The 15343-nt window shown below is 39.2% G+C and overlaps 1 protein-coding gene across 1 annotated transcript in view; it reads right to left on the reverse strand.

The window, feature by feature from the left end:
* The window catches only part of HERC2 (E3 ubiquitin-protein ligase HERC2), a 196876-nt gene that overhangs the window by 51668 nt on the left and 129865 nt on the right, over positions 1–15343 (reverse strand). The window contains exons 33-40 of the mRNA XM_074173110.1: positions 11205–11410; positions 10988–11149; positions 10705–10935; positions 10364–10638; positions 9745–10297; positions 9560–9688; positions 5676–5988; positions 5459–5617 (exon numbers count right to left, since the gene is read on the reverse strand). Of these exons, the coding sequence (XP_074029211.1) occupies positions 5459–5617; positions 5676–5988; positions 9560–9688; positions 9745–10297; positions 10364–10638; positions 10705–10935; positions 10988–11149; positions 11205–11410 (2028 nt within the window). The remainder of the gene's footprint in view (positions 1–5458; positions 5618–5675; positions 5989–9559; positions 9689–9744; positions 10298–10363; positions 10639–10704; positions 10936–10987; positions 11150–11204; positions 11411–15343) is intronic.

Genomic DNA, 15343 nt, shown 5'->3' on the forward strand with positions numbered 1-15343 from the left:
TTGGACTAAAAATTTCTGCCTTGGTCCGAATGCAGCTCCAATGGGACACCGAATCGACATATACATTCCTTTACCAGGACGTCAGCGATGGTAAAGGCTTCCTGGTTGGGCAGGGCATAGGCTTCTGCCCACTTGCTGAAGTAGTCCATGGCTACTAGGATGTATTTGTTCCCATGGTCGGACTCTGGGAACGGGCCGGCGATATCGATGGCGATTCTCTCAAAAGGATTACCCACGTTATACTGGCGCATTGGAGCTTTCAGTCGTCCCCTATGTCCGTTACTGGCAGCGCATGCAGCACACTTTTTGCACCAGTCCTTGACGTCGGATTGACAACTAACCCAGTAAAACTGCTGTCTTACTTTCTGGAGGGTCTTCGTTACTCCCAGATGTCCTTCAGTGACTCCATCATGGATTTCTTTGAGCACCTCTCGTCGTCTGCACTCTCGTCGTACCACTGTCTGGCGCCTTTCTTCTCCACCGTCTTTAGACTCCAACACCCGCTTCAGAACCCCGTTTTCCAAGGTAAGGAAGTTCCATTGTGCCCAGTAGGACTTAACCGCTGGCGAATAACCTGCTAGCTCCTGCCACGATAGTCTTCGATTACTTTTCTTCCATTCGATGACTAAACCAAGATCTGGATCTTTCTCTTGGTCTTCCTTGATATTATTATCCTCCCAGTTGTTTTCTACAGCTTTAGTTCTACAAATAGCTTCTTCCTTCTCTTCTGCTCGTCGGCAATGTGAGCAGTCATCGGGGCATGGTCTCCGTGACAGATCATCTGCGTTTTTATGTCTAGTCCCAGCGCGATGTTCTATTTCGAAGTCAAATTCTTGTAGTCTGTCAATCCAGCGCGCTACTTGACCATCGGGATTTTTGAACTGCAGAAGCCATTTGAGAGCTGCATGGTCCGTTCTCAACAGAAATCTTCTTCCATACACGTATTTGGATGCTCCGGTCCCACGTTGCTGGCGTCCGTATCTAAAATGAACTTTCCATTCGGTAGGGGATAGCTCAAAACAGGAGCGTTGATCAAAGCCCTTTTCAACTTCTTGAATGAGTCTTGGCATTCCTCGGTCCACTGGAGTGGATCTGTCCTTCTGTAAGTCGGGTCAATGGTTTGGCGATGTTGGCAAACCCCAGCACATATCTACGGTAGTAGGTGCACAAACCAAGGAAGCTCCGAAGCTGGTGTATGTCTTTTGGAATGGGCCAATCCTTAACTGCTTTGATCTTTTGTTCGTCCACTGCCACTCCTTCCCCAGAGACAACGTGGCCAAGGTAACGAACTTCTTTCTGGAACAGATGGCATTTCTTGGGACTAAGTTTCAATCCAGAACTCCTTAGACGCATGAATACCTCCTTCAGATTTCTCAAGTGATCGTTGAATGATTTTCTGACCACGATTATATCGTTGAGATACACTAGACACGTCTTCCATGAGAGCCCCTTGAGAACCGTCTACATCAATATCTCGAAGGTCGCTGGAGCATTACAAAGCCCGAATGACATAACCGTGAACTGCCACAATCCTGAGCCGATGGTGAATACAGTCTTTTCTCGGTCTTCTGGGGCCAATTCAACTTGCCAATATGCACTCTTCAAATCCAAAGTCAAGAAAATCGTGAAGCCGGCTAGCTTGTCTAGGATGTCGTCGATTCTTGGAAGAGGATAGCTGTCTTTCTTCGTTACGTGATTTAGTTGGCGATAATCCACGCAGAACCTTGTCGAGCCGTCCTTCTTCTTCACTAATACGACTGGGGAAGACCAGGGGCTGTCGGAAGGTTCGATGGCTCCTTCTTTTTCCATATCGCTGACTATCTTGTCTGGCTCTTCTTTCTTCGAAAGCAGGAGTCTTCTAGCTGATTGCCGGATTGGTCGGGCATTCCCAGTGTCGATTCTATGCTGAACCACATTCGTTCTGCCGCCTTTTCCTTCTCCAATATCAAAGATTTCCTGTTACTTCTTGACTAACTCCCTCAATTCTGATCGGTGAGTTGGTGGTATGTCCTTGGAGGAAATGTCAATCAACTTCTCCAACTCTTTAGGCAAGTTGTTGGCTTGGCTAACCGAACTGCGTACACTCCGTATCACAGGTCACGGGAAAGTAGTTGACATTCATGACCCTGACCGGCACAACTTTATCAACACGCAACAGGGTCTTCCCCAGTGCGATTCCTCGTCCAATTTTCTCATCGTGTATCTTGGGCTATTACCACCTTATCGCTGCTCGCACTTCCGTCCAAGCGAGCCTCCAGGATGGTTTCAGCCCTTTCAGGTACGCACACGTCTTCTGCCAACAGGACCCTGATCGTCTCTTCGCTTCTTCCATGAAGCACCAGCTCTTCTCCGCCGACACGTAGGACGCCGTCTTGAAAATTCAGCTCGAACCCTCTGGAATTCATTATGTCCATTCCAATGATCGCATCGTCCTCGATGTCTGCCATCAATGCACGATGTTTCAATTTAGTGCTGCCCAACACCAATTCAATTGGTAGTTCTCCAAGTACAGTGGCTGGCCCCCCTGTTGCGGTGCGTAGTTTCCAGCTTGACGGTTCAATTCTTGCCGGTGTTTTGGCAAAGGTTGGCCCAAGAATGGTTCTCGTCGCACTTGTATCTAGCAGCATGGTGCAAGGCTCGTTGTTGATGAGGCCATCTACGAAAACACCTTTGTCTTGTCGTTGGAGAACGGCAACATATGCGTTTTTTACGGGGGCTTGCTGGGTACAGGCCGACGATTGCCCTTTCTCATCGACCCCCTTTAGTTTTCCTGATTTGGTGTCGATTCTTTGAAAGCTGGACATATGCTACGCACAAGTCCAATTTTCCCACAGTTCCAGCATCTTATTTGTTTCCTCTCAAGCAACACTTCTTTCATAACTTTTCTGATGGTGGCCTCAATATCAGCAGGCGCTTGTCCATCTTCCTCGATAGCTCGAACTTTGCTCTGGCTCTTGCAGGATTGTTTTGCAGCCTCAAACTTCAGAGCGCCTGCCAGTGCATCCACGAGATGTTTGGGATGAGCTAGTGTCTAGGCCTGCCTCGTTTCTTGGTCGCGAAGTCCGTTCAAGAATGCCTGAACTGCTAACCGCTCCATTACATTTTCCGGTGTAGCAGGATATGCCAGACTAACCAATCGAGCAATGTCGGCTTCGAATTCCTGTAGGGATTCTCCTGATTTCTGGAATCGGTTCGTCAGCTGTGAATGGCGAATGTGCTCTAGGTGGGATTGTCCATATCACAGCTCAAGATGCTTTACAAGTTGGTCATAGTCTTCCTGTTCCTGGGCCGTGAGGGTTTGCAGAATATTCGTTGCTTCTCCACGCAACGCCAATGTTAATGCTACCCTTTTCTCCTGCATTCCATCCATTTGCTCTGGCCGCGGCTTCGAATTGTCGGCGGTAATTTGCCCAAGGGGTTTTTCCGTCGAACTGGGGCGGCTTCATGGAGAGCTTTCTTGGTTCAGGACTGACTGACATCTTTCAGCTCCGGAATGGAGTTTTCGGAAACATGTTCTATGGTGTGGGCAGAATTAATAATTTGGTTTTGCAAATTGCTGATTGTTTCCTTCATCTTGCTGATTTCTGCCTGAACTCCGCCTTTGATTTCCTCTACTTCCGTGTTCATTTCCTTCCTGATTTTGTCTATCTCTATCTCGATGGTTCCCATCCTTTCTTCGAGTAGACTCGCCACACAACAGAGTTCTTTCTTCAAGCCTTCTACATTTTCTAGAAGTTTGTCTTCCAAACTCTTTGAATTTTCCAGAAGCTTCTCCTCCAGGCACTTCGAATTTTGTTGAAGTTCATCTTTTTAACTCACCGAATTTTCGCAAAACTTCTCCTCCAAACTCTTCGAATTTTCCAGAAGCTTCTCCTCCAGGCACTTCGAATTTTCCAGAAGCTTCTCCTCCAGACTTACCGAATTTTGTTGAAGTTCATATTTTAAACTCTTCGAATTTTCTATAAATGTATCTTCCAAGCTTTTCGCATTTTCCAGAAGCTTCTCTTCAAGGCTTGCCGAATTTTGTTGAAGTCCATCGAGTTTGCTCATTATTGAACTCAAATCACCCCCAGAAACTTCGAATAAATATGTTTCAGGATCTTCTCCTGATTCAATCAAGTTATCCCACAATATCTTCTGGAGTACTGATTTCTTTCCAGAACAATCTAGCTCTCTCTCCTCCAATTCTTGCTTCAATTCAGCAACTTTCAAGTCCACTAGGCGCACTTTCCTTGAACACATTTTGTCTCTGTCTATTTTCCACAAAACGGAATAAGTTCACTTATTTTAATTGAGTCCGAAACACTTATTTATTTTCACAAGTCTATTTTTCGCGAGAAAGGTCTATCAGTTTATATTTCCGTAGTCCGGTACTGTCCACTTCGCGAAACACAATGAGTCACCAGTCTCTCTGCGCGAAAGTTTTATAGTCAATTTCACCGTAATACAAAGATTGTCCACCAAGCGCTCACAAATTTATTTTAAAAATTCACTTCTGACACCAATTGTAACGAATTAAAGAATTAATTATCTTAAACAAATTTATTTTTAACAATACTTCACTATCACAACTAATTTATATACACCACTTAATTTACCTTCCCTGTTTGTTAATCGCTCGATTCGCTTTCTGAATACAGACTCAGCTCGGGACGGAAAGCGGCCTTTTTTATATCGGCAACGAACGCTACATCTATGCCTTTCGCGGTGGTTCGTCGAGTGCATTCCTTTCGCGCTGAGTCATTGTTTATTCGCTGGCTGAGATATCGGTCAGGGCCGGCTTCAGATTCATTACAGTATAATGAAGTTTAATTACAAGGAGCCTTGTATAAACCAAAAAACTAATAGATTTGACATCCTTACATAAATTGAAATTAGGTACCTTCAATAAACTCAAGATTAATAGTGATCAACACAACCATTCAAAAAGATAAATATTACTGGAGATTTTTTCCAAGGTTCCAAACAGTGTTCACAAATTCAAAAAGATATTCATGTAATCTAACAGTAATGAAAATGAAAACAAATACTGGTCAAAATTCTATTTACTATAAAGATATCAAGTTTTACAATGAGCTTTCAAATGCTTTAAAACATTTTAGTAAACAAAAATTCTGAATTAATTTGTAAAAATATTTTATGTTCTCATATGTGCGTGTTTATGTGTACAATGTCGGTAATAATTTTTTAGAGTATATTCAATCATCTATTTTTTTAAAAACTTTTTTATGCTTTGTATCAAGTTATGTTATATTTTAATTTTTTATTTATTCACTAATATAAAATAATATAAAACGGTAAAATAAATCGTTATTATTATTACCTTAATATTTTTCATTAACTTATCCACATGTGTTTTTAGGTTGAGGAAGTCTCTGTCTATCTTTGAGTAAAACCCATAATTCATTATTTTCAATATTTTTTACAAAAGATAATATTGAAGGAATAAACAGATTACCTCGTAAAGTCACATCATCAACATATGGGTGGCTTGATTCTTGAACAACTGGATGGGGAGTAGTGCATAAGTTTTGAGTACTATTTGTCGTATCTTCTAATTCTGTGACACACAGCTCCAGAAGCATGGCTCCAATATCAGAGTTTGTACTGCCCATAGCTTAAAATATAATGAAACATTTAGGTTCTTAAGAAAGTTTTCATGCCATCATATTTACTTATCAAAACTGAAGAAAGAATATCTTTGGCTTGCACATCTTCAATTCTATCAGCAACAGACAGTTTCAAAAGATCCACCAGTAATCTAGCATCATTTTCGTTTAAGAGAGAGGTGAAATCATCTAGTCCAGTTAAACCACCGTCCCCAATAACCTCTGCGTGGGACGTTAATGTGGCAGCAATTACTGACATGGCACTAGTAGACATACGAGAATGTTTTGAGGATATACTAGCAGAGCAACTACTTGCAGTCATTGATTGTAATAAAATAATTGGATTTTCTTCCACTTCTGGAGTTGTCTGATTGGGACTCTGAAATAATTGAGTTGAACATCAGAAAATAAGTAATATTTATTAACGTCTATTGATATATACAAATATGAAACTTATTGAGTGTCTTTATATAGAAACAGAAGTTAATAATCGGACATAGCACTCAAGAAAGTGGCAAACCATATACATGTGTTTCGGGCTTTTGGTCCATCATCAGTATGGTGCAGCCAAGTGTAAGGATGGTCAACACTTGGTTACCAAAAGATAGAAATACAAATGCACGGAGCCACCAGCAGGAGCCAACCACACATTTGTGGTTTCAGTTGATAGATCTTGTGTTTAAAAGAAAACTATCAAAATCACCACCAATGTCCTAAGAGTATTCTTTCATATGCTGCGTACCCTAATAGTTTAGTAGTGACTTTCAAAAAGATTGCACCATATGGGAAACTTTTTCATTATCCATTCGTCACAAAATTTCCGAACGGTGTACAGGGGAGAACAAAAAATAGAAATTTTGATCAAGAGTAAACTACCCTTATTTTCGAAGTTATTAAAGCATACCTGTGCTATGTGAGGATATTTAATTTGGAAATTTTAATTTCGAAAGAGGTCTTCAACATCAAAATGACAACTTTTTGACATTGAATAATGTGAAATACTTTTTCAAATTTTTTAATGCCGTTCATCATGGTGATTTATACTGTGTTAATATTACAGGATGTATTCAGATTTTCATTTTTTGTTAGTAGAAATGAATAAATTTTGCTGAGGTTGTCGATGTCTGTCTTTTTGTTTAATTTTGATTTCAGCCATTTCCAGAAATTGCCTTTTATTTGAATCTGGTTCGAAATGGAGAATTTTTGTGTTAGTATAATTGACTGAATGATCATTATCTAGAACGTGTTGTGTGAGAGCACAAGAATTTCGTTTTAAATTTTTACAATTGCTTTTATGAAGAGCTATGCGGGTTTTTAAATTGTTTTTTGTTTGACCTATATATATCTTATCACAATTGTTGCAGGGAATTTCGTAAACTACATGTGACTTTTCAAATAACGAATCTTCATCTTTCAATTTTGAATGTAGTTTGGTTAAGGGTTTAACTTTCTTTTATGAAATTTTTATATTCTGTTCTTGTTTAAATACGTTTATGATTTTGCTGGACAATTCAGGGACATAAGGAATGGAAAAGTATTTGAAATTTGGATTTTCAGCTTTATTGTTCTCTCTGATGTTGATGATATTAAATGAAGTATTATATAACAATTTATTCAAACATTTTGGAGGATAAGAATTAGATAATAAAATATTGAATAATTGTTTTAAATTTTTTTCTACCAATGTAGGATGAGAAAATTTTTCTATTCGGTTTTTTAAACCTAGAACTAAATTAATTTTTATTTTTTGTGGATGACAGGATAAATAGTTTATATATCTGCCTAAATTAGTGGGTTCAGTAAAATAATCTAAAATAACAGAGTTATCATCTTTCCTGATTAAAAGAGTATCTAAAAAAAGGTACTGTTTTGTTTTTTTCTTTTTCTATGGTGAATTGAATGAATGGATTGTAATTGTTAAAAATGGTTTTTATATCATCAATTTTGTCAAAAGGTACAGCACATTCAAGGAAGCCGCATACATGTTGTCCAACAACGTATTAAGCCAAGCCAGCGTAGAAATACGCAACACATGGAAACCCATCAAGCGAAAAATGGCCAACTCCCGCCAAACGGTCATCTCCCACGGAACCAGTGAAGCGGAAAATGGATAGCGGGGATAAGTGGAAGTACTCGAACGACCTGTAAATAGTCATCTCTTGGAGGAATCGGTCCAGTCATCACCCGAAGACGATTGTAGATACTAACAATCGAAACGTCGTGAACTAACGTGACTTGGAATCTCTCAACTTTTTATTTTTATTTTCTTTTTTCATTTCTTTATTTTTTTATTTATTTTTTGTTCTATTTTTACTTGTATTTTATTTCACTATTATTTCATTTCAGGTTTATTTTGCTCAATATAATTGTTATTTTCAGCTATTCATTTTTAATTCTTCTTTTTTAGTTGTTTCAGGGATTTCAAATCATTTTATATAGTAGACAATGGAAGTCCGAACTAGTGAAATTCCCATATTGATTGCAATCTACCGGTGGCTCTTAGATGATGCCCAATAAGCTAAAACAGGTGTCTACCGGTGGCTCTTAGATTGAAATCAATATGGGAATGATCAGAATGGTACTTATTTATTTATAATTGAAGGGGTTATATTTTTAGGAGTGATTAATATTTTTTATATTATATATTTTTTTGTATCAAGATGGAGTAGTAGAAAGCCAAAAACTACTTTCCCAAAAATTAATCACTCTTAAAAATATAACCCCTTCAATTCAAATAAGATTCCTCTTGGCTGGGATTAAATCAAATAGGTGAATGAATGTCATTACGATGTCATCGATGACATAAGAAGATCAAGCTTATTCCGTGACAATAAAAATCGTTATTCATTAATGAATTGTATGTATTTTCTATAATGTTATCCAATTTGGTACTGAAGAGCCTCAGGGCAAGTGTCTTAAGGCGAAACATCGATGTATACCAGTGAGGATGACAGTGTTCCATGTAAGTGCAATTTGTTACTATTCATTTAAAGTAGAACTCATGTGAATGATATCTGATTTTTATTCCACAACGAATGTTTGAAATACAAACTGAGTGTAGAAAAGTATCTTCTGTATAATTCAGTGTTCATATAGAAGTATTTGTTTCGAAAGAATTTTTTTCTTTCAAGTAATTCAATGTTTATATGAGAGTAGCTATTTCAGGAGTACTTTCTTTCAGTTTGTGTCTGAAAGTTACTTCTTTGCATGATCTACACATCCATGTATAGAGTTACTTATTTTCAAATCGATTACTTCCTTCCTTTCTTTGGAAGATTCCCTCATTCTTTTTTTTTGTATCAAAATGGAGTAGTAGAAAGCCAAAAACTTTCTTTCCCAAAAATTATTTATCTATCTAATTATTTATTCTATCTAGAAAGGTTAATGCAGTCAAGCTGCTACAATGTCACACCAATAGGTGGTTCTACTAATGTTTCGCTTGCGTTTACGCAGCTATTTTTATCAAGTACTTTTCTAGTTTTTCATTACTGCATTAACCTTTCTAGATTTCATATCATTTCTAGAAATATGTGGAATCGTTTTCCGATGGCATTTCAGGTTAGCTTCCCAAATTTCTGCTACTGCAGTTGTCGGTTGATTGGTCAAACCACCAACACTGACATAAAAACTTGGCAAGTTGACTTGGGTGTCACACCAATAGGTGGTTCCAGTTATGTTTTGCTTGCGTTTACGCAGCTATTTTTATCAAGTACTTTCTTGGTTTTTCTCATTTTGTCTTAGATCGAGGACCGCCTGCCCGGTACTGAAGATGCCCAATAGGCTGAAACAGCTGTCTACCGGTGGCTCTTAAATTGAAATCAATTTGGGAATGATCAAAAAGTACTTATCTATTTATTATATATATATATATATATATATATATATATATATATATATATATATATATATATATATACGATAAATTTATCGTTAAAGGCATTAATATTTACATTTATTGCTGCTATTTCGGCAAGAGATACGGGTGCTTCACCTCCTCCCAATGCAATCTCTCCGTCCTTGTTATTAGACAATCCATTTATTAAAGGGCGTTCATAAGGAGTATCAGGAGAACCATCAGGCTGTAAGATAATGAGTGATTATCACAGAATTGTAAATATCGATAGTACTCACTAACCTTTGTGTTGTTATTAATGTTTGTATGACTACATAAAGACTTAACAACTGCTTGCCTCAACTGCTGAATATGCATGGCATTGAGTATATGTTGTAATGCCTGTTGTTTTGCTGTATTACTTTCCAGTGACATAACTATACTACTAAGTGTTGGAGCATTTTTATTGTTCACATGTAACTGAGGTTTTTCTCCATCATACAAGCCTAGGATTGACGATCCCAGTGGATCTTTAGCCACTGGAAATATAACTGGTTCTACTTTGGATACTATTTGTGTATCTTGCAACATCCATGCTATGGAATGTGAACTACCACAGGCAACACGATTTATTTGCACATCTTCGAGTCCATGTACCAAAGCAGGTTTTCGGTTGACAATTGTTGTTCCATTACCTTGCTGACCATGATCGTTGTCACCCCAAGCATAAACCTGTCCATTGTCAGTTACTGCCAAACAATGTAAAGCACCCACAGCTACGTGAATCACTTTTTTACCTCTCAAAGTATCAATAACTGTTGGTTTCCTGACATGCTGATCGGTACCATGACCAAGTCTGCAATAGATGATAAAAATAAAAAAACTGATTAAATGGAATGAAAAGAAGTACAAAAAATTCAACCTGAAATAATCTCCTTTTCCCCAGGTCCAAATATCTCCAGCCTTCGTTAACGCCAATGAAAACTGCGCACCACACTCGATTTGGATAACTCCAAGTGAATTGAGCCTCTCTATGTTATGAGGAACATTACAACCTTCAGATCCACCCCTTCCCAATTTTCCAAAATCTCCATCTCCCCAGGAAAAAACTAACCCTTCATCTGAAAGTGCTAAAGTTTGCGCATCTCGACTGCCACAGGCTACTTGAATTACCCTATGGCCAACAAGTGCTTTCACCTAAAAAAAATTAAAATGACATATTTTTTATAACTGACAGTTTCATGGATGCGAAAAGAAACATACCAACTTTGGTTTGAGTTGCGTGACATTATCTCCGTGTCCCAATCGTCCATATTCACCCAAACCCCAAGTGAATAATTCTCCGCTACTTGTTATTGCAGCAGAATGAGAACTCCCGCAGGCTATATCTCTAATTTTTTTGCTTCGCAAAATCTCAATCATACGAGGTTTGTCTAAATTGAGTCTATTTCCGTGACCTAATTTACCGTCTTCACCTTCTCCCCAAGAAAATACCTTAAATACCATAAGTTACAAAACAATTTTATTTCGAAACAATAAGGCTCACTTTTCCATCTAAAGTAAGAGCCATAGCATGTTTTCCTCCGGAATGAACAGCAACCTTTTTGATGACATACTGACTCAAAAACGGTATTGGTCTTGGACTCGGAATATTATTATTATGTCCTAGTCCTAGACGACCATTAGTTCCCTCACCACAAGCATAAAGCTGTAAAATGAATTAAATATAAACAAATTTATTTTCAAAAATATTACAAACAAACCTTTCCTTCTTGAGACACTATAAATAAAGATTTTGAACCTCCAGCAATGTGTATAGGCCTCAACATGCTAAGGAAATCTGAAAGAACTGGTAGTTTTACTTTAGAGCCTTTCATTCCCCCAAGTTGATCTTTGTCATTCAAACCCCAAACATACACCTTGCATCCGTTTGAGTTAGAAATGGCGAAATCGCTATTTGAGTCTTGACCTGAAATGTAAAATAATATTAAATCAAATTACATAACCACTTTCAAAAATGGATGATTAATTAAAAATTTATTGAATCGATTGGTGTGAGTTCTTTATTGCAATTATTAGTTGCGTCGATATTGAATACTTTGATTTTGAATATTGTAACTATTTGTGAGGTTACACAAAATAGCAGATTATACATTCTGAAAAAGAGAGATAAAATGTTCTACTGCGAACTCCCAGTCGTCATGTTGCACTTTTAATTATGGAGAATATTAAACTTTTTTCATAAACTTACTGGATTTTCGCGGGTCTGGGGCCATAACCTGTTATAGCAACACCTAACTTTATTTATGTTAAAGTTACATATTTGTACAACATCTATATTATAAGTCCTTGGTCGGTTGAAGGCGCAGAACCCTGACCTGACGGTGGTAAGATGGTGAACTTTCCACTATGATGTAAAGGTGAACCCACAAGGACACCTCTTCGTCTTCGGGATCGGAGACGATGATATGGCTGTCCTCAAGAAGAAGTCGATGAGAATAAGCTACGTTTTTACCTTATTGACTATAAGAGCAACAAGGAAAGAGGCCGTGGGTACCTCTGAAGACCCTAGGTCCTTGTAGGACTAGCCACCTAAAGTAGATATTGACCCCAAGGCCACTATGATTCCCGAAAAAGAAGTCGAAGCATTTGGACAGATGACAGTCGATGACCTGACGGAGAAGACACCTAAATACAGCGAGGCCGTCGTAGCGGGGGAGCAGATAGACCAACAACTGTCTCATGGGCAAGGACGTTGGAAAAAAGATGAATATAATACAATGCAACCTCCAACACAAATCGGCGGCAATGGCAACACTATGTCACCACCTTGATGTATTGGAGGATGCAATAGCTTTGATCCAGGAGCCCTAGATAATCAAGACCAAAATTACTGGTTCCAGTAGCCTAACTGGTCAAATTTTCAGCTTACCAAGCAATCAGCAACCTAGGACAGCTGTTTACGTTCCTAGGAATTACAGAGCCTTTCCATTGGCACAATTCAGCACCTCAGACCTTACTGCGGTTAAATTGGAATATCCAGATGGAAAAGGCAAATATGCAAATATATACTCGCATCGGTGTACCTCCCTTCAGATGCAGCCACTACCACCGACCAGAGAAATGGAGGTACTAGTGGATCACTGCCTCAACCAGAGGGTGGAGCTTATATTGGGTTGCGACTCAAACTCTCACCACTTGAGCTGGGGGCAGCAAGGATATCAACGCCCGAGGTAAGTACCTATATGAATATATAATTAAGAAAGATCTAACAATCTTAAACAGAGGCACGAAGCCGACATTTATTAACGCCTGTAGCCAAACATTAATAGATATCGCTGACGCTGACGACAGCCAAAATATCAAACAAAATCCAGGACTGGCAAGTGTCGGATCATATTTCTATGTCAAACCACCGCCTGTTGACCTATACGGTAAGCCAGAATCTTAGGACCACTGTGAAGTCCCGTGACCCGAAGAGGACGGATATAGCTTTCTATAATCGACTCTTAAAAGGAGATCTAAAAAAATGGACTTCAAATATCCGACGGGTGTCAGTGCAGGAATCCTCAAAAAAAATTTCCTGCATATGCAATTGGCAATACAACTAAAAGAGTCGACCTTCAATTTTGAAACGGGCACACTTGCAGACCGATTTCGGGCTCCTTAGACACTCGTCAGTGCAAGATAGTGATCATCATCGACCTAAAGTCAATGATATTACATAATTGAAAATCAAAATTCTTTCAGAGTATTTCATTCCTCGTCTTAAGTTGGAGCGAGGCGGGTTGGCTGTCCTTGTTTATCTTTTACTGCCGGAACCACTGTGCATGCTGTTTTTGGCGCGTGCATTGGCTCGGGATGTGGGGGTTGAGAAAACCGGCCATCGGATGCCTGCTTCCACCCTTCCCTGCTGGATACGGGAATGACAGAATCACTTCTGGTTCTGTTATTCCCTAACTGAATGGCATCCCAATGATGGCTTAATTCTAAGGTGTGTATATCCGTGCCGAGAGGATGAATGACACTGAGCCTATCAGCTGTCTTTACGGAACCTGTGAGATGCTGGGAGCCCTCTCGTCGTAGCATCGCCTTGTCACTGTAATGCGGGGCTCTGCCGTGATTGACCTTCTTTCCCTAGCTACTCGTGGGACTGTTATGGACAGAGTAAACTTAAATATTATTTCTTAGAGGAGATGGATGTCGAGTTTACGACTCCAACGGACCTCCCTGTAAACTTAGATCAGGAGTTAGTTAACAGAGGAGATGAATGTCGAGCTTACGACTCCAACTGACCTCCCTGTAAACTTAGATCAGGAGCGAGTCTACAGAAGAGATGGATGTCGAGTTTACGACTCCAACTGACCTCACTGTAAATTTAGTTCAGGAGCGAGAGCTTCTCAAATCCCCAACTCCTGATCCAACAACTGAACCATAAAAAAAAGGTTTGGAGGTGCGGACAGGAAACGACTGAGTCATCTCCTTAAGAGCACGGTACCTTAAACCGCCTTGCCCAAATTCTTGAGCGGTGTACGCAGAATCTGTCTCACGTGGGGAAACAAACCCCCCATGAGCAGGTTAGCAAACGTTTGCGCTCAAGTGACGATTCACCAAAACCAGAGGCGAAAACGCCCTGCACGGCTGAATCTAAGGCATCGTCAGGTGTAGCTGACGTGCAAAAAACCTCATATGGCTAGGTTGTCGTGGGTATCAGGGTGGAAATCTTGCAACTTCACTATCCGACTACCTCATTAACAGAGCATATATTTTGTGCCTGCCCCACTGGGGACCGAATCAGGTCTTTAGAGTAGGGCAGAGCCGTCTTACCATCTACCGTCTTACCATCTGACCTGAAAGACCACTCACCATACAAACTATCCGGCTTCGTTAAGAAGCTGGGTTTATTTGGCCGAGTGTGAATAGGTGTGAGCCACAATAAATCCTTGCGGGTTGCGGTGGAGGTTCGAATAGACCCACTCACTTTGGACCTAACCTAAGTTGGAGCGAACAAAAAAATGTCACTCCATCTAGTGGACGGGGTACTAACCAACTGCATACCCGAAATTTGCCCGATTCCTCTGAATATGGAAGAAAAACCTCATTTCTTTAGATTTGTTTACTGCCAGTCTTCAAGCATAGCCCACTGACTAATAAGAAAGTTTTTCTTCCTTATTCAGAGGAATTGGGCAAATTTCGGATATGCAGTTGGTTAGTACCTCGTCCACTAGATACTAGATGGAGTGACATTTTTGTTGTTCGCTCCAACTTGAGACGATGAATGAAATACTCTGAAAGAATTTCGATTTCCAATTATGGAATATCATTGACTTTAGGTCGATGATGGTCACTATCTTGCACTGACGAGTAGCTACGGAGCCCGAAACCGGTCTGCAAGTGTGACCGTTCCGAAATTCTAGTCGCTAGTAGTTCGGTAGGGACAAACAATGCCTAATCCTCATATAAACATATGGTAAAGTACAATTAAAAAAGAATGTTTTTAACAGAAGAAAATGTTTCTGGAGCAAAACTAAAATTTGCAACTGTAAAGAATAACAATGTTTTAACATTAAAACGTTGGCTTGCATGCCGTAATTTAAAAGCAACTGGAAAAAAAGTGAATTAATAGACAGGTTAGTATACAGACTCTAGTGAAAGAGTAGCGGTAGATTCAAACTGTAATAAAAGAAATTTAAAATAATTATGAATTTCAGATTTATTTCCGAGTGAAATATGAATCAAATATAGATGGTAATGAAATAAATTTAATTAAATATAATAAATGAATATAATTTAATAAACGATTGAGGTTATATCTCATTCTAATCAATGGTAATTAACTATGAAAAATTTACAATTTATTTCATGTTTAGAGCATACGCATACATATGAATGTATATATATA

Source organism: Leptinotarsa decemlineata, unplaced genomic scaffold (assembly GCF_025532065.1).
Source record: "Leptinotarsa decemlineata unplaced genomic scaffold, Ldec_3_MD MMD2_tig00000199_RagTag_RagTag, whole genome shotgun sequence".
Lineage (NCBI taxonomy): Eukaryota > Metazoa > Arthropoda > Insecta > Coleoptera > Chrysomelidae > Leptinotarsa > Leptinotarsa decemlineata.